At 24.8% G+C, this 21,316-nt stretch overlaps 1 protein-coding gene across 1 annotated transcript; it reads left to right on the forward strand.

Annotated features, from left to right (window-relative positions):
* Window positions 1-11,819: 11,819 nt before the first annotated feature.
* On the forward strand, window positions 11,820-20,443 carry LOC145836415 (kelch-like protein 26). The gene is made up of 2 exons (XM_082944216.1): window positions 11,820-12,428; window positions 20,321-20,443. The coding sequence occupies exons 1-2, from the start codon at window positions 11,820-11,822 to the stop codon at window positions 20,441-20,443; spliced, it is 732 nt and encodes a 243-aa protein (XP_082800342.1).
* Window positions 20,444-21,316: the final 873 nt, after the last annotated feature.

The following is a 21,316-nucleotide window of genomic DNA, read 5'->3' on the forward strand; positions in this document are numbered from 1 at the left end:
TAATATAATATTGTTTTGTTAAAATATAGTCTACTAAACATAGTTTGATCTCATTTCATATCCTTTAAAGAAGTGAACAAGTAGAACATATAAAGTCCCTTAGTAGAAATATTTTTAAATTATTTAAGTTCTAGCATTTTCTGTTTTGTAAAAGTTAAAAACAATAACTACGACTGTAAAAAAATAAAATGTTTATGCACTACAAATCCCTAAGGTATAAAAAAAGGTTTAAACTACTTTTAATATACTCAAATAACTAACCAAATTATAATTATCAACAAAAAAACTGTACTAATGTTTTAAATTAAACATTAAAATTTGGTTCTTGTCACCCACTTGTTTGATGAACTGATATAAATCTTGTATCGTTTTTCAAAATATAGGCTTAAGTTTTGTTTTTTCAAATTACTTTGAATATTATATATTGGAATTTTTTAAAGTAACTACATATAAATATTTTCATTTGATTTTTAGAATAGCTTTTAGAGTCCTCTAACTTATTTGAAATTTAACTTAAACTTTTATTAATATAAAACATCTATTATTTGCACATGTAACATTAAGTTTATTTAAAGAAGAATGGGGCTCAAAAGTTTTAGGTTGTTTTGAATGGTGTTGTTATGTCTTTTCTAATTATGTTTAGAAAAACGTAGATTTAAGTCTTATATTTTATATATTTAATATTGTTAATTTAGTAAGTCATGGACTAAAGTACAATCTATGTAAATATTTTTTATGGAAAACTGATAATAATATCTTGTTAACTAAAAAACTATTTGAAAGACTTATTTTGATAAAATTTTAAGAGAGTTTTGGTTGTTTAGTTTTCTTTTATATTACTAATCAAAATCGTCCTTGGAAAATTAAAGGGTATCCTTGGTGTACCACTTGATAACCGAAAGGTTCTTCGTGCACCAGGTTTTAGGAAATAAAATTTTGACCGCCATTTTTGCCGTTAAAAAAACAATAATAACATTTAACCTGTAGATTATACAACTATTACATTCGAAATGACAAATTTAGAAAAAGAAATAACAACCTACAATGAAAACGGAGAGTAGAGTTTACCCAAATCATAAGCATCTTTGAAGGAAATCTCCGAATATTTTCATGCGTCGTGTGCGACGAACTAGATCAGGTTGCAGAGGATTTTATAGGGGGAATGGAAAGTCTTTACCCGAAAATATGGGAAACGGAAGATGCGCTATTTGATGGGTTAATTGACTGTTTAAAAAGAGACCGACAAACAATTCTTTAAACTAGTTTTCCTACTGAACCCATTGTCAGTTTATTAATAGTGCAAGGTGTAGATCCGGAAGATCTCAGGAAGCATATTTCTTGCAAGGAAGCACCCAGAAGAGTCAAGAATGAAGTTGTTACCAGAAATTACGCAAAAGAAAACGGGCTTCCAGACGTTGATCTCAATTAAGTGTTAAAATGTTTAGATCGAAACAGCACTGAAATGACTTTTTTCACTCAAAGTAGTTGTCCAGTATGTCTATTAAACTACAAGAAAATCATTAAGAAAGGTCATCACATAGTAATACCATTTTGTGGACACCCAGTCTGCTGTAAATGTTGCGATAATTTGTTACGAAACGATGGTAGATGTCCAATATGTAGGAAAAAAATAATGTAAGCCGTTTTGATATAATGAAATTTGATATCAACTCTAGGCAATTACCACATGAAGAAAATCTTTATCTTTGATAAATTTTAAATTTATTTTTGAGAATTTTTGTTTATATTGTTTTTAACATGCTTTTTAACTCGTTTAAATTTATTAATGAGGTTTTTAGGTTTAAAATCCTTTAGTTTTATGTTCCTATTTAAGTATTTAAAGTTTTTCACAAGTATTTATTTAAATTTTCACTTAAAAATTTTCACCAAATCTTTTTTATACTTTGGTACTTAAAAAACAGTTGATTGTTTTATTTAGTATACAAATTTTTAAAGCTTAAAGTAAAACAAACTTTTATGTTCATTGTCTTTAATTATTTGTCACCCCTCGTGAAAATTCACTGATATAATTGTATATAAGCCCAAACTTTAAATTTTTTTAAATTTTAAATATTAACCACTTTATAGCAAGTATAACTCAAATGAAATTTAAGGATAAAAGTATTATGATATATGCGGCAGTATTTAGCTCTAAGAAATATTTTGACAAAATGTACTTACAGATTTTGTTTATAACTTACTTTAACTTTACTTAAACTATTTCTTAGATGAATTAAAAATGTTATTGCTTTAGGCTGCATATTTTTAAAGTTAAAAAATAGTTTTGTTTCATTTTTGATTTACTTTAAGTATTTCAGCTCTTATTTAAATTTAAATGCGGACAACTTTTAGAGTTTAAAAATTAAATTTTGATTCCTTTTAAAACTACCTCAAGATTAAACCTTGTAAAAACTACATTAAATATTAGTAGTACTTAGTACTTATATACCTATTTATTAATGTTGTCAAATATTAAATGATTTATAAGTGTTTAAACAATTTGTTTAATTAACTTACTTAATTTTTAAAACTTGTTTTCAAACGACCAAAAGTTTTTACGATTTATTGCATATTGCTATAACGACATTAGCATTTTGGCAACTCTATTACGGTTTTAAATAAAAAATAAAATAAGTGTTTAAAATTTAACATTATATGTTTTGGTTTTAAGAAAACGAATAAACAGATCTTAACTACTAGAGTAGAAATATTGAATTCATTCTTTCAAGATTTTATTTTACAAATTAAGTTTCGGTCAAAGACCTCGTCAGTGCTTAAATAAATCTCCTTCAAATAGAATAAGATTTGGAATAAGAAATAAAATCTTAATCAATTGAATTCAATATAATTAAAAATCTAAACTGCTTTTTAAACTTAGAAATATTTATACGGAAATTTAGTGGTTATAAAGTATTGAAAAATCAGAAATCCTCAGAAACGCTTAACTAAACTTTCAACCTCAGGCTAGAAAAGTATGACTTCTTTCTTTAGCATGAGATAGCCTAGAAATTATTTAATGCCTAAAAAATTCCTTTGCTTTAAAGAATAGGTAGACTTAAAATGAATTTGTCTCAAATTTCTATGCAAACTCAGGTTTATTAGGACACCAAACTTGAATCTTGCATCTTAGTATGTTTTTAGACTAGAAATCAAAATTACTTTTAATGGTTTTCTTTCATATTTAAAAACAATTATCAAAATCCAATAAATGTAAATAATATAAAAATACTTTATAAATTATTTATGATGATAGTACAAAGGTAACGCATAATAAAAGACTAATGCCTAACTGCAAATATGTTCTATAAACTATATTTTGAATAAAATATTATATCAACTGAAAATTTAACAAAGAAACAAAAAAATAGTCGAGAATTTTTTCATTAAAAATTAATATCGGTTTTTTCACGAAGTCATTTAAAAAAAAAACAAATTAGTCTGTTATCTATTTGAGACGTCTAAATTCTTTTGTACGTAACATTTTTAAATACCTAAAAAATCGAATAATAGAAACTTGTTCAAAGGACCTAGTATTACAAAACAAATTTGTTTAAACTTAAAGAGCCCAAAAACCCCCTTTAAAAACAGTCGAAGAACTACTATAAAAGTATTGCCTAGGTTTAGGGACATGAAAATAAAAAAAAATAATATCATTAAAAACTTTAATTTAGATAAAGCAAACTGTACAGACAATATCTCTAGTAAAAATCTAAAACTGATATTCTCTTAAACAGTTCTAAAAATTAGTGAACATATTAATTTGGTATTTTAATAAGATAGTAAACCCTAGAATTCAGACTTATTAAATTGCTAAGAGTTACTATGGTATTTAAGCAATGAAGCGTAAAAACTTTGGTTTGTTTTATCTTAGTATTTTCACGCTCGAGTAAACAAAGCAGCGGTTTTCAACATGTTCGACATAGATTTCCATTTATTTAACTGAAAAATCCAAACTAATTTCTTTTTAAAATTAGGATAATCTTTATTGAAATTAAAAAAAAAATACTACGCAATCCTAAGAAATAATTTTTAAAGTATTTAAATCAAAGTGGAAAATAAAGTTCACAATAACTGTTACAAAAAATAAAACAAACAAAAAGTTTTTTTTTATAACTTTATTTGCATACTTTCAAATAAATAACTGTTAGATGTATATAAATGTCATTTAAAGTCATTTCTTAACTTTCTATATTATTTTTTGTATAACAAATTGAATTTTCAACAACTAATATAGAAAAAAAAAAACTAATATACAATAAATTTAAGTATTTTCAGTTACGATATTGACTTAAATACCACTCTTATTTAATGAATTATTAAGTGCAGTTTAGGTATCTAAAAATGTTATTGAAAAATTATATTGAAATTTAATTTTACTAGTATTTACGATATCAATTTAATATTTGTATTTAAATAATAATAGAAATTTTGAAAAAAACTACTTTGAGTTTATTTTATTTGAAAAACCTTAGAATTTTGAACATCGAATTTTCTGTAAAATAATATGATGATAAACATTTATATTTTGTATGTTAAAAACATTTTTTATTTAAATTAGTTAAGTTAAACGCACATTTTACATTTAAAACGACTAAAGAAAGACATAGTTTATAATAATTTTATCACAATAAAATTTTTTAAGGTCTATATAGCAAAATTAAATAATTATTTATTGTTTTTACTTAATGTTACATTTAACATTTTTCATATATTTAAAAAACAAAAACCAAAAACAAAAAAGTTGTATGAAGTATATATACACGTTTTTAATCAAATTAGATAACTTTTAGACAGTGTAAATAAATATTCCATGGATAATCCTAAAGTTTGTATAAATGTTATAAATAACATCATTCTATTTGCCAACAGTGTGAATGTTAAATCTTGCTTTTAATTAAAACACTAAATTGTACCATTTGCAACTATTAGAGAATATACATAAAGCAAAACAAAGACCGACGGTTGAAAAATTTACGTGGTAGAAGTAAGCTATTTTATTAAAAAAACAGACTATTTACTATTTTATTAGTCTAAAAAGTTAATTATGTTTAAACCAAATAACAATCATTTAATAAAACTAATAAATGTTTATTGTCATATCATTTAGTAATTTAATTTTTGTATTTAAACGAGATGGCAAAAAGTGTTGTTAAATATAGGGTTTAAAAAAAGTTTTTAGAGTAAATTTTCAAATAAATTAGTTCTCAAGTGTAAATAAAAGTTATAACATTGTAAATTTTTAGAATTAAAGCTAAAAACATTTCAATACATAACTTATTTTATTTTTTAATTCAACTTGACCATTTTGAAAACATTTATATTCGGTCTGAATATAAAAATTCCCAAAAATCATTCAGATTAACTACGAAAACTTCCATCACACTATTCTATTGTTTTGAAAAAAGTAGTTACTTAAATGGGTTTTTATTAACACTGAGTAAAAAATAACAATTTAAAGGTATTTTAATATTTGTTGTTTGAGCTTATATTATTTATTAAATTTAAACTCATAGGCAAAATAAGTTTATTCAATAAAAACTTCAAGAATTTTCTTTTTATTAAAAAATAAAAAAAACGATGCTATTTTAAAAATAACTGTTTTTAAAAATTAAATAATTGTTGTTTGTAAGCTTAACACTACCCGTTAGATAACAGAAATGTTTTTTTTAAAGTCAGTTAATTATTATATTGGTTAAATATTAAAACGCATTGGTTTGCTTTGCAGTCAAAAGTATATTAAAAATGTTATATAACTGACATATAATAAAATCAAAGTTTGAATTTTACATAAACTTAAAAAATATTTTGTACCTGAGTGCAGATAGAATTTATTTTTGATTTTTTTCCTAAACTTTCCAAAAACATAATATATCAATATTTAAAAAGGGACCTGTTCTATAATCACAAGATCAGTCAACCAGAACGCAAGTAATTAAGGCAATGTTATCATTAATATAATGATTATTGTTGATAAAAACAAGATCTTTTATTGAGACATTCCTAGATTCAAGTTATTATTAAAACTTTTTTAGATTTGAATGTTTTTTATTTATGTATGTTTGTAATTTAAGTATTAAGAGTTTTTTAAACAGTACATAATTGTTTAAGAAATCTTTAAATAATTTATAGTTCACATTATTTAAAGTTTTAAAATAGTTATTAATTAAACTTGAGTTGTTATTAAGTTTTTTTTATTAAAAGTTAACTTATACTTTGAAACAGTGTTGTGAGACTTTTTTTTTTGTAGTAGATACATTACTCAATTTGTGTTGTCTTATTTATATAAAACAGACTAAAATAGCATTTAGTGTTAGAAAATAGTAATTAAAAACTTAGGATTTAATATGATTAGTAGTATTATTAAATTAAATGTAATAACATACATACCTTACATCTTACTCAAATCATACAAAAACTTTTTTTTTTTACCTATCTAATATTTATGATATTAATTCATTGAATGTTTTAAAAATGTTTTAGTTACAAGACTGTTTGAAGCCAAATTAGAACATTTAAGAAAAAAAGGTAAATAAAAAAAAATTACTATAAATTTCAATATTTTGAATTTTGTTTTAAAATATATAATTATTATATATCAGCTGAAATGTTGGTTAATCAAAGTAGACTACCACAAACTTTTAGCAAGACATTTTTTTTCTTATAGTTTTGATTATTATAACCTAAAAAATCTGACATTATTATCAAAACTTCTACAACTACAGTTTTAATAATTTGAAGTTTTAATACTTTCTTCTATTTTATAATTTTTTGCTGAAAAGAATTCGTGTTAGTTAATTAATAATGTTCCTTTTACAATGCAAATGAAATTTTAAAATTAAATGTGTACATTTAATATTTTCAAATTATTTTAAATTTTATGGTTTTTTTTTTCAAATTATTTTCTGTTTCAATATACTTATTTAAAATTGTCTAGGTTTTTTTAATTCTTGTTTGCAAACTTTGAACTATTTTTGTACTAAAAAATTAAAAACAAACAGTGTATCCTAGCTATACAGAACATTATTAAATTCTAAATGCTTTTTTTTTTGTTTTTGTCTTTGTCTGTAAGTTTTTACTTATTTTGTTTTTAAGTTTTACTTAACAGTCTATTGGTAGTAGTTGCATACCAAACACACATAACTGAACTTAATGTATTACACTATTAATTTTTCAAGTTATGTTTTGTTTTATACTTCATCATACTTTTAGCAAACAGTTAACATTTATTTATTTAAACTAAATGAATTTGATATTTTTTAGGATTGCTATTTTGTTCAAATAAGCTCAGATGAACACTTATTATGAAATTTAAGAAAAGTTTATAAAATAACAAGAAAATAGTAATATATATAAAGGACTAAAAAAACTTAAACTTTTTATTACTGAAACTTGAAAAACAAAACTTTAAACGTTATACTATACAAGTTAAATGATTATATTGCATTGTTTAAAGGAAAAAGAAAGAAAAGAAAAAACATCTTGTTTCTTTCTTTATACTGTATGCATAGAAAATTACACCGACTACTTAAAGTATTTAATTTAAAGCTACTTCAGAAAATTAACATATATCAAACATAAATAGCTACTACCCTTTAAAAATTCTAAAAATGTTTCTATAAAGATTTTTCTTATATTTTAAACATGAACTAGCTTTAACAGTTGTACAATCTAAATGCATTTGTTAAATATTTTTGTACAATTTAGGGACATACTTTTAAACTGAATCTAAAATAAAAGTATATAAAGGGAGAGTTGCAAAAATATAAATTAAAAAGATATAAATACTTGATAAGTATTTACCTATTTTAACGTAGAATGTCATGCTTAAATAACTGTTTGGCTATTTGCTAATTTAGAAACTTTGTTAGTTGTATGATTTTTAAAGACTTTGAACAAACCGTTTTTAGTATTTAAATAAACTTTTAATATTTTTTATATAACTTCTAACATTTTCTTTTTTATTAATAAAATTAAGTTAGTCTAAAATTTAAAATTAGTACTTTTTTAGCTTGACAAAATGAAACGACAAAGCAAAACCTTGTTAGTAGAATATCACCAGAAGAAAAGTAAAATAGAACTTAAAAGTCCTCATCCAAATTACAGTTCAATTTATAATACTTTAATGGATGTTAACTATGTAGATAAATGTATTGAAAATATCACAAAAAAGTCTGAAGAGAAACATTTAACGAAGTTTATTACTTATACTAAAAAAAGTATGTTGATGATATTAATTTTTAGCAAAGTTGTAATACAATTTAGTAATATGTTAAACTTATATAGTTATTTCAGTTACAATAATTTTTATTAATTAACTAACTGTTTTAAACCATAAATACTTTTTTGATATTTAATCAGATTTTTATATGTTTAAATTCATATATGTAAATACTTTTTAATTTATTTATTTAAAGCACACATTAAACGGACAAGCGGTAAGCATTATTTTGATTAACTATATTGCTAATTTAATAGTACACAAAGAATTATAAATAATTGGATAAAGTTGGATTAATTTTTTCAAAACTGTTTGTTTTTTCTTTTCTGTTTATTTCAGAAGTTATGTAAGTTTACATGCGACTGTTTTGTAAACTTTTACCTGAAATAGTTAAAAAATTGTATAAAAATAGTTAATTAATTTAAAAATAATAAAAAAAGCTCGCATAAATTCCCAAAATACTTATACATAAGCCTATTACTTTTACTTCTTTTGCTGACTAAATATGTTTATTGTTTATGAAAAATTGTTGAAGATATTTTTCGTAAAAAGTTTTTATTGATAAAAATAAAATAAAATTACTTATTTTTTAGCAATTGTTTATATATTTTCTATAGTAAATACGTGTTTCATTTGAACTTACATAAGTTCTGAACTACTTAAACAATTAAAAAGGAGTTTTAAACACAAGAAAACAAGTTTTTTTCCAATTATGTACAAAAAATAGATTTATAATTTAATTACTATTTAGTTACTTACCGTTTAAACACTTTTCAGCGATAACATTTTTTAGCTCCGAATGCATTTTTTATGTTTAAGGCTGCATTCAGGGTTGCCACACACTCAGGGAATTCAGGGAACTCAGGGAATCTCAGGGAATTTTAAAACTGTAGAAAATCTCAGGGAAACTCAGGGAATTTCAGAGAAACTCAGGGAATTTTGGCATTTTTCTTTTAACTCAGGGAAACTCAGGGAAGTTTTGATTTTTTCTCTAAATTTCAGGGAAGTTTTTGAAAATCTCAGGGAAATATTGTTTTTACTACTTCTTTCATGGAAGCCCATTCAAATGGAAAAAAGCTACTTGAACTAAATAATAAGCATTTTCAAAATAAAAGTTTTCACAAAAAAGATGTAGAGTTAGGATGTGCTGCTTCTACTTTAATTCAAGATTTGCTAAATCAAGGTAAAGTTTCTAACATTTTGTTCAAGTCATTTCACAATGAATGTAAACTTTTTATATTTGCTATAATAAAAAAAAATTAAAACAAGAATGACTGTTGGTTTGAACTTTTTAAGAAGAGCTGCTGTTTTAAATCCGGCATGTCTAATTGGAATGGGTAAAGACCGTTGTGTCAGAAACTTTACAAGGTTGGTCCAACAACTTGTCAGCATGAAGATACTAAAAGCAAAAGAGGGTGATGACAGCATTAATCAATACATTGATTTGTTAAGTTCTTCTAACACTCAAATACTTTTTGAAAATTTTCTTGAAAAAAGTCACAGTTTAGACACCTTTTATTTTGACACACTCGATACCCCAAGCAAGTATAAAGATTTAACAAGAGTCTTTGAGGCTGTTTTTGTGCTTCACAATGGCCAGGCAAGTGTTGAACGGGGCTTTAGCTTAAATAAGGAAGTAATATCAACTAATATGGGAGAGATGACAATAAGGTCCCGAAGAATGATCAATTATCATCTATATGCATACAATGTAAAACCAAGCACAGTTGAACTAAGTTCTGAATTGTTTAATTTTGTAAAATCTTCTAGGGCCCAATATTTGGCATATCTTGAACAACAGCTCTTTGCTAAAAATGTTCCAAATAAAGGTGATGCTTTGAGCAAGTTAGGAGAACAAAAAAGTAAACTTACAAAGCAACTCAAATGTTTGAATGAAGACTATGACAAATATACTGCAGATGCCAACAAACAGTCTGATTTAGAAGCACTGAAAGAATTATTAGCAAGAGAAATAGCTGCTAAGAACAACGCAAATAAACTTGAAAATAATATTAAAACTATTGATTTAGAAATTGCATACTTAAAAAAACAGTATTAAGATTTTTTATTAGGTAATGTAAAATTGTTTTACAATCAAAATTATCTTTTCAGTTATTTAAAATAGATTGTGTATCAACATCTAAAAGACATAAAAAAAAATTAATTTTAGATTATTTTGTATCAGTTGTTAGGTATTAAGTTGTACTTTGATATGAGATATTTCTTTAGCTATTTCTTTAAACTTTCTTTTTGCAGGTTTTTTTACAATAATGTTACGCTTTTAAGTTTTATTTACTGCATTCAGAACAGTTGCTAGGAAAGACATACAAGTCATAATGAAGTTATTATGTATGCATTTAAGTGAGTTCTTCATGTGAAATCATTATTATAGTATAATTAAATTTTGTCAATTAAAATGTCGAACATATTAAACTTTATTCTTTTATGTAGAAAGTTAACTAACAAGTTTACACAAAGTTGTGCAAAAATTTAGTTTTTAATTTTTAATTGGTTTAAACCTTTTAAGATTGAGTTTTTGAAAACAGTTTTTTTCATAAATTTAATGCAGAAACATACACATACAACCTTCCTTTTATTATTAAAGAAGAAAAATGAGAATGAGGTATTAATAATTTGTGTTAGAAGATTTTTTTTTTTTTAAGATTTAAAAAACACTCAGGGAAACTCAGGGAAATTTAAGGTTACTCAGGGATATTTTTGGTCATTCAGGGAAGATTTTTTGGCTCAAAGAGTGGCAACCCTGCTGCATACATTATTTTCATTCCTAAGATTAACTAAATTAATTTTTTTGCTTAGTTATAACAAAAAGTGGTTTAACTAATTTCAATTTTCAGCTGACGGGAAACTAGACAAAGATAAACTATGTTGCTTTTTACAACTGAATAAACTTTTTCTTACGGAAAATGTGCAAAATGAGTTGTGCATACTTTTTGAAAAAAACATGAGTTATCAGAATGTTATAACTTATCTACAACTTACAAAAGCTTTTAACTTATTGAGTTTTATTAAGACAATTTTAAGCTACATAGAACGTTGGTTTACAATTGTCGTTGAAACTGAAAGCTTTTTAGAGTTAGACATACCTAAAGTTTCTAAAATACTTACAAGCTCAGAGTTGGTAATTACATCAGAAGTTGAAGTATATCTTGCTGCTGATAAATGGGTGAACCACAGTGTTGAAGAACGCAGCAAATTTGCAAAAGACTTGTTATTGAAAGTCCGACTTAATTTGCTATCTGATGATGCTTTAAAGTATCTTCTCAAACAACGATCAGCATTTTCTAAAATACAAGAATGTACTGATATACTCAATGAAGCATTACAAAGCAGAAAAGAGCATTGTAGAATGATTGAAAGACGTAGATATTGTAAGCAGGATGATTTTTTATTATTTACTTTTGGGGGTAGAGAAAGAATTTCAAGCAGCTTAGATGAAAATATTAGACATCTAGATGTCAATAGCTTAAAAACTTCAAGTAGCATTTCTTGCAAAAAAAATGGTCGAAGCTCTTCTACAGCAGTATGTTTAAAAGGTGAAGTTTATTTTTTTGGTGGATTTGATTCAAACCTTGAATGGATAATGTCTGTAGAGAAATATTCTCCTCACACTAACACGTGGAGCAAAGTGACTGACATGTTTGATGGTCGTTTTGGTTTTAGTGCGTGTGCATTTATGCATAAGATATATATTCTCGGAGGTATGACAAGATTTGAGAACGTTACAAATAAATTTAGTTCTTGCTTTCAATTTGACACAAAAAACTGCTCATGGAAGGAAGTTGCCGGAATGAACCAGGTACGATGTTTTGCAGCTTGCACAAATTTCAAGGGAAATATTATAATCTCTGGTGGTAGGGGTGTAGATTACAAAACTCAAAACACTACGGAGTCTTACGATGCGTTTGGAAACACTTGGAAACAAATGCCAAACATGTTATCGAGTAAAGCAGGCCACAGTTTAGTTGATGTTAACAACAGGCTGTTTGCAGTTGGGGGAAACGGTTATCATAGGTGCGAAGTTTTAGACCATGTTGTTAATAAGTTTGTAGCTGTAAAATCCCCAATTCCTCGCGGAATTTTTACTGCTATAGCAGTGGGTGATAGTTTTTTCGCAATTGAAACTTCGGTTTCATCTATTGTCCACAAATATGATGTTCAAAAAGAAGAATGGTTAAAAATTCCATGTGAAGTGAAGAAACTTTTTTATCATTTTACTTGCATAAAATTACCAAAAACTTAATAAATTTGACTGTTGACATTTAATTATTTGCATATTTGTTGTCGCAATTTTAAAGTAAGTTTTTAAAGTTAATAAAGTAAATTTTCGTCAAATTTAAAAATAATTAAAAATAGCAAAAAAAAATTAGTCGTTTTGTTTTTATAAGTAAGAAAATTAGTATCAAAATTAATAAAAAAATGTTGTTGCCGAAACGTTTTCAACTAGCTAATTATCCCTTATTATATTTCTAGTACAAATAAATAAGAAGAAGTCTTAAAAGCTAGTAGCTAAAAAAATAATAACTTCTAATATAAGTCGATTGTTAGTTTATAAACTATAACAAATTCATCATCAGGTTCAAAAAAAAAATCTAAAACAAGTGAAAATGTTATTTTCATTTTTTCTTTTGACTAGGTGGACAACAACTTAAGTATTCCACACTTTCGAACCTCTGATACGCACTGATACAACGCTTGCGGGTTAAGTCCGGAAAAACTGAGGCAGCTTAATTGTTTACAGCTAAACGTCTCAGACATTGTTAGCTTATTGAGAGGTTATATTGATGCTCGTTTGATCAGTTTCAACCAGTACCAAAAACTAAACTGTTAAAATATTATTTTCTAACATAAGTCTGATGGTTTATTTAACTTACTATAAAACAATTAAACTTAAACGAACCTGCAGATATGGTTATAATTTAAAAAAAATAGTTTACAAAACGTTCATTTTATAACTAACCAATATTTAATTCGTCCATCATCAATGAAATTGAGATGTATACTTATATCAATAAAAACAATAATTTTCCATCACAGCCATCAAAATTAGCATCCGAGACAACAAACGACTGGTTTTGTACTTAATAAGACTCATCAGGCAGGAATAGTGGCGAGAAACAGCTGTTTAAGTTTAAACAAGCGGGCATAAGTAATATCCTACTGAAATATAAATACTAATATTTAAAAAAATTCTCAATCGTTTATAATAATTGTGTTACAGTATTCATTATAAAATGATAGTTGTTTAGACTTTAAAAACTTCTAATATATGCTATCTCTTAAATAAAAACATTTGAAAAACTTTTTCTCTAACACTTGTACTCTAGTCTGAGAAAAATAAGTGAGGTTTTCTTTAAAATTTTTGAGTTATGTTAGCCTGAGATTTTTTTTTAATTGCACTAAAACCACAAGTAAGTTTTTGAAAGTAAAGCAACTAAACAAAATTAATTTTCAATATAAAATAAACACTGTTCAATGCAACTTTTCAAAAATAAAATTAACAAAAACTGGTCGCATTTAAACTAAAAAAATTTCTGATTTCAATTAAAAATAAACAACACAAGTTGTTTTAAAAAAAGTAAAATTTTATTCTTATTACAATACAACAACTAGTTAAATATTTTAGCTTCTTAAAAGCTATTTAACGCTTACTAGCTTAATATATGTTGCATTAAAATTTTAAGTTATGATAAAGCAGATAATAGTACGGTGTTTCACAAAGTGGCCAGTCACACTGTCATTGCAGATGAAACTGAACTATAAGATTATATAAAAGATGATCAGAAATAAAAAAATAACTAAAATTGAAAAAATAAAATCAACTAAGATCAATTGAGCTTAGCTTACACATAGTTAATAAAACTACCAGCAGTTAGCCCTCAAAAAAAAAAAAAAACATTAAACACCATTAACAATAAAATAAGTTTAAATAGCAGTATATAAAGGTTAGTATTGAAATTTATCTGATTGATATTTAAGAAAAACATCATTCAGTACAGATTGAATTGCTACAATTTACATCTGGTTTTTCAAGTTTCTTGGTTTTTTATCCTGGGTATAGGCTGAAGAACTTTAGTCAAAAGTATAGAGTATAGCAATTAAAACAATCTACGCAAGTCAAAAGTATTATTTAACTCTATGCAGCGTTTTTAAAACCCATAAGTAGAGAATTCTTAGCACTAATATTAAACTTTAAGTGTCTTGCTCGAGTATTTATTTTGTGATATATTCTTAGCATACCTGAACTATTATTCACATAAAATGATTGATTCTAAAAAATAGCTTTAGCAATAATATTAAAGTTAAAATATAAATTGAAATGAAAACATTCCTTGAAAATTTATCAATAATTTTGTTTCTTTCGTTCTATTTAGTTCTATCATTAATATCTGGAAATCTTTGTTAAAGTATAGTTTATGACTTGCAAACATATTAAGGATCAAGTTTTCAAAACTAACCGTTATACTAGCTTCCCTTTTTAGGTACTCAGTGTGTAGCAGTTTAAAAATATCCATATAAGTATGCAAAATGTATGGGTTCTTACACTGTTATTTTTTTCAGATACCGTAGAGCCTCTGAAAAAAAGAAGAAAATAAGTTTTAATTACTCAATGATAACTTTTTAAACCCGAAATTTACTTACTTTAGCAGTTTTGCTTGTAAATTAAAATTTTTAAACTTAATAACAAAAACAACTGTATTTCATAGCAACATGTGAATAATTTTCAATATCACAAATTAGTTAAGCTTTAGTGCAGTACGCTACACGAAAAAATAATACGAATGCACTGTTTATTTTATTTGGTATTTTCTAAAGTATCATTGTTATATTTTTATATCAGAAACTTTAATAAAGTTTTTTTATTGTATAACTTCTTGAAAATGGTTTTAACAAAAATTTAAAAAACCTAAGTATTTACACCATATAAAATTTGTGTGAAAAAAGTAAAATTAGGCGTAAGATAAAATTAGTTTTCAAAACTTTAAATATATCTAAAGATAATTTCATACTAATGCTTTTGTGAAGTGAAGTATGTTATAAACATAGAGAAGTTACTGATTTTAGACTAGTAAATATTGATCAACTTAAATATAGTTTATAAAACGGTATTCTTAGCATTTATAAAAGTTTATTTTTTATATTCTGTCAATCGCAAAACCTTACCGATTACTTTAATTAAAACTAAACTGATTCTAATAGTTTAAAATTTCGGTAAAGCTAAAAAGTACTTTAAATTAAAAAGTATTTAATAATCTTAATTTAATCAAAAACATTTAAAAACTTTTTTAAAATTTTATTTTAATTAGGTTTTCAACAAGCATAAGTTATAATTTTAAATCAATTTAGATTATAAGTTAAGAACAATATGCTTTGTTCCTAACTTTTGTCAAAATTTTTCTAAAATATAGTTTAGTTAATCTGTTTATTTTCGTTGAAGTAATAGCTACTTTTAATTTGATAATTTAATAAATACGATTTTAATTATTAGTTATTACTGCTTGAAGTTATAATCTAAAATATATTTTATCTAAAACACACTTTTAATATTCGGTTTTAAAAACTAGTTAGAAATATAAACTAAAACAATGTTTTTTTTTTACTATTTTAAAATCTATAAACTATTAAGAAATAAGTAGTTACGTAAGGAACCTTTGGTTTACAAAATAACATACTCATTAATACAATATATAGACATTATTTACAAAATAGTACTATTTATTTATCAAGTACACAATTTGATACTTTTAACAGCAAGGATACGGTTTCTGAAAAATCTGTCAGGTTTTTTTTAATTTCTGAGTTGTAATCGAAGCAAAGTCAAAAATTAATAAATTTTAATTAGAAGAACACTTTATTCTTTTTACAAACTAAAATTTTGGCTTACGTTATGAATTTTAAGACATATCTAAATTAATAAACATTTGAATTCTACTGTTTAACTTATATATTTTAAAATTAAGTTTTATAACTAAATCATTAATATTAAATCTCTGTTTTGCAACTAATTTAGCATGTATAAAAATAAAGAAAAATGTTTTACAAAACTTAGCGAACTTAATAACAAGAATTAAAATACTTTATTTTTTAAAATTGCTACTAAATATAATACATTTATAAAAGCATACTTTGTAATGTGAAACTATACTTTCAACGGTCCTGCAGTGAATAGTTTTCAAAACATTAGCTTTTGATTTTTATCTTTGATTGAAGAAGTTGTTCGTTATAATATCCTTTTTTTTTGTGTGTCAAGTAATAAATTAAAAATATTTTTCTTTTAAAATTATAACGCTGCTGAATCATTAAGTTATGTATATGGTTTAAAAAATAATGCGTTTAAACATAGTGGTAAATAAAACAACAAGTTCTACCAAAGTTTATTGCTAGTTATTTAAGTACTGATTAGACTGTTTTTGTTTAACTAATCGCAACATTATTTCTTACAAATTAATTTTAAAAATGAACTATTTAGTTGGAACAAAGTTATCTTTAAGTTTCTATAAAACAAATAATGTCAACTGCAAGTGATCTAAGCGACATTGACCTCCAAAACCTATTTCAAGCATTTGATGAGGTAGTCAGCATTTACAACCTATTTTTACTACTAATATCGCAAAATATTCTGCAACACACAAATAACTTAGAGATCAACAAAAGAAAGTTTGCAGACGTTAAGAAAGAACTATACAACTTTTTGAAGAAGCATAGAAGGTTTTTTGAATTACAAAATGATTCCTTATACCTAAGTGATGATTTGCTTGTGTATTCAATTGTTATAAACAATAATAAATCTTGTGAAGAGTTTATTAAGTTAGATGACTTTCTGTCATGCGTTGAGAAAATTCAAGAACTTAGCAGTTCAAACACAAACTTTTACAAACAGTGTGAATGGAAAATGTATACAAAAGAAATTATTAAAAGAGCAAAAATACTCATGAAAAATGATGAAGTTTTTGAGAATGACGTAAAATGTATCTTAGAAAACAACTTTCTAGTAAAAGATATAGGGATCAAAACAAAATGCTTAAACTACAAGGAGCTACGAAGATATATACAAAAAAGAAGTGATAATTACTGTTATTCTCAAGTCTCAATTGATAGAATTGATCAGTTGTCATTTAAGTTCATGGATGTAATAGAAAATTTTAAAGATCAAAAAACTTGCAACATATGCTTAGACAATTTTAGAAATAGTCAAGAAATATGCCATTTACCCTGTAACCACTTTATGTGCAGCGATTGTGCTATAAAATGGTTTAAAATTCCAGAAAATGGTTCGAATTCGAAATTTCAGTGTCCATTTTGCCGTGATGATTGTACTTAATGTATTTTAATTTCTTTTTTTTTACATATTTTTTAATACAGTATTTCATAGTTTGTTTTATTTTATTTCTAGCTAAAAATTTTTTAAAACTATAAGTCTTTCTATAAAGCATTTGGGCGGAATTTCAAATTTTTATAGCTATCACAAGCACAAGATTGTTTAAATTTTTTTTAGTTTCGTCACAATTAAAATAAGCTATGTTAAAATTAATCTCAACTTTAAGCTAACTTTCTTAACTAAGTTTTTGCTTTAAAAATTTTATTTTGCAAATTAACTAGAAGTAGACAGAAAGCTACATACAGCTTTTTTTATTATTACTGTTAATATATTGATTTTAAAACTTAAATAAAATTTAAATTTTATCTTAAATTTAATCTTAATATTATAACTTAGTTGTTTAGTTTTTTAAGTAATAATTTTGAGTAAACATTTGTTTTAATTTTAATTTAATTGTTTGAATGCTATTTTCCATGACTGTTACACATCTTTTAAAATTTATTTAAGCACAGACAAGGTCTTTGACCAAAACTTGGTTTGTAAAAAAAATTCTTGAAAGAATAATATCATTATTTCTCCTCCGTTAGTTGAGATCTCTTTATTTGTTTGCTTAAAACCTAAACATATACCAGTATTTCATAGTAATATGATTTTTAACAATTAAAGCAGTGATTTTTAAATATGTTAAGACTATAGGGGCATGGGTCAAAAACTTTTTTTAACTTAAAAATGGCTGCTGTTTTAAATATTAATGTATATACAATTAAAAAAGAACTAAATTTTTTTTTTAATTTTTGTTATAGCCTGTTTTGTAAATCAAATCTGATATTAGTACGAAAAAAATGTTTATGGCTTAATTACTCGGAATTTAATAACTCATTAAGAGTCTTTTAACTCCCTCTTTATTTTTTACTATCGTAAATACATTTTTATTATTCGAACAACTTGTAAGAAGGCAACTAAAAAGTAATAGTTGAAAAGAAAATAACTAAAGAAGAAATTAAAAATTGATGTTTTTGTTTATCCCTTATGACCTTAACATTTATTAAAAAGCAATATTTTGGCATCCCTTTATTTATTTTTGGTTTAAGTAACTGAAAATTGGTAGGTAAATTGTTTTACTCGGAACATTTTTTTTAGTTCAAGTAAATTTTTATAAGACATAAAATCAAATAATAAAATAATCTTCTTTGAAACAAATACTTATAATACTACTTATATAAATATCTTTATAATTTTTACAACATATTAAATGGGAGTTTAATACACAGCTAAAATTATTTTAAAAATGCATGTCAAATTTAAACTTCTTTGTATGTGAAAGTAAGTTTGTGAAAATACTCGATTCATATTTTATAAAATTAATTATTAGAAAGAATGATTTAAAAATTAACAACTTATACAGGGCATTTTGAAAAAAGAAAATTTTTGGTTAGATTTAAAGATAAAACTTAAGTCAAATGTTTGTAAAATTTAAACAAAAACTTTGTTAGAGATTGCTGAAGATTGCTGATCCTTGCTTTAGCTCGGCGACCTTTTGTAACTTGCAAGAGAATTTTTCTAGAAAAAATTGTACGTAGTTCGCTCTGTTTAGATTAATGTTCGTGAACGGTAGTTATTTTAAAACAAATGTAAACATCAGTTTTAAGTACTACTTTAAACCATAAATATGATAAAATAAGCAGTAATAGAGCAATAGCAAAAAGTGATTGTTTATATATTGATGTTAACAGCTTAATTGTAAGTTTTTTTTTAGTTCTACAAGATTATGATTTTAGCTGAAAACACTTTGCAGACCTTAAACTTTAGAGCCACATTTAGCTCGCGAGCCACAGTTTGCCGAGCCCTGCTCTAGCTAAACTAGATTTGATATATTTTCAGCTAATTTTTAACAAACAAATTATTATAAAATATTTTAAAAAAATCAAAAATTCGTTAATTAAGTGCATTTAATATTAACCTAAAAGCTTTAATGTCTTAAACACTTCACAAAAAAGAAGATGGTATATGACTCTTTATGTAGACTATGTAAAACCTAATACCATAAAAATTCAAGATAGCCGCATTTTTCCTTTATCCTTAATCAGGGGTCGGCAGGCAGTTTGTAATCGCGGGCAAAATTTCAAGTTCCCAAAATCTTCGCGGGCCGTAGTTTTAGTGACATTTGAATAGTATTTTGGTTTAGTTTTAGTCACTCTACAGAAAGTTTTTACTTTTACTTACTTTAATATTTTTAAATAAAATTTAGCTACATATAGTTTAAATCTAAATTATAAATACTAAATGGAATAAAATTACATTGACTAATAAACTTAAGTTTTAATAAAATACTAGCTTTCTTAAACACTTAATAAGCTAATTTAACTTATTTTTTTACTTAGAATCTAACTATCTATAATAATTGAGCTTGAAAAACATTTTTAGGGGATTTTTTTTAAACTGTGAACCAGGGGCGTCGCGTTGTGTGTTGCACTGCCGCAATTGCACCACCTTAAAATTAAAGAAATTAAGTATCTATAAAGTTTTCGTTACTTTTTGAACAAAATCGCTTATAAAAATCCAATTTAGAAAACGACCATTTTGCTCACTTTACTGCCGCAAACTCTTAACTGACTGCCGCAAATGAACTCAAACAGCAAAATTTCTTCAAGAATTACCGCAAAATCAATATCTTGCGTTAAGTAAGCTAAGTTGAAAATTCCCTGTAACAGTACAGGTTTAAGTGTCATTCCGCAAGTTATTGTAAACAAAAAATAAAAATAAAGCTAAGCAGAGGAAACTCGAGTAGAAGCAACTCGAGAAGAGGCAACTCGAGAAGATGCAGCTCGAAAAGAGGCAGCTCGAGAAAAGTCAATTTGAGAAGAAGCAACTTGAGAGTTGACAACTAGAGAATTGGCAACTAGAGAAGAAGCAACTTGAGAAAAAGCAACTCGAGCAGAAGCAACTCGAGAAGAGGCAACTCTAGCAGAAACAACTCAAGCAGGGACAACTCAAGTAGGGGCAAATCGATCACCTTAAACTCGGATTTTTTTCTAATACCACGCGACGCCACTGCTATAAACCACTTATTCATATTTTAAAAACATTAACATTTGAAAATAATTTTTTGCGTCTAAAATTTTTGCGTTTTCATTTTTTTTTTAAATTAGTAGTTAGATAATTAATTAAAACTTATACCTATTTGTATTATAGAAAAGCTAAAACAAATTATATAACATAATTATTGGTAATTTAATAAAATACATTTTTAGTAATTAGATATTTTTTTCATGGTTGCCACTTTAAAAGCAAAATATGTCTAAGTTATATAAAACCAGCTTAAATTTATTAAAGTTAAAATAGTTAAAAATTTTCTGTTAATCAAGGTTTAATACCTAACTAAAATATCATCATTATAAAAAATTACACAATGTTTAAGATGACAAGAAAAAAAAAACAACTAATTAGCTACACTACAGAAATAAAAATGATCTTTAATAGGTTTAAAATAGTTTAAGTTTTGCAACTTAAAAATTAACTTTGTATGTTTAGCAACGCTGTTTAAATATAAAATTATTCAGAAAATAAAGAAAAAAGCATTATAAGTCAACTTGAAAGAACAATAAAGTTTCACAAATATTTCTAACAAAAATATAAATGTTATTATTCCATTAATAAAGTATAAAAAATTTATTAAGAAAAATAGCAATCTTTATCTGTAATAAAGAAATATAATAATAACATAACATAATTTTTAAAAATAATAAAAAGAGTAAATGTGA

Source organism: Thalia democratica, chromosome 5, assembly GCF_965202585.1.
Source record: "Thalia democratica chromosome 5, ktThaDemo2.hap1.1, whole genome shotgun sequence".
NCBI classification, from domain to species: Eukaryota; Metazoa; Chordata; class Thaliacea; order Salpida; family Salpidae; genus Thalia; species Thalia democratica.

Excerpts from the sequence above, each read along its gene's own strand:
- LOC145836415 (XM_082944216.1), top strand. The coding sequence starts at position 11,820 with ATGTCTGTAGAGAAATATTCTCCTCACACTAACACGTGGAGCAAAGTG. Across the intron at positions 12,429-20,320 it reads GGTTAAAAATTCCATGTGAA|CTAAGCAGAGGAAACTCGAG; the intron begins GTGAAGAAACTT and ends ATAAAAATAAAG.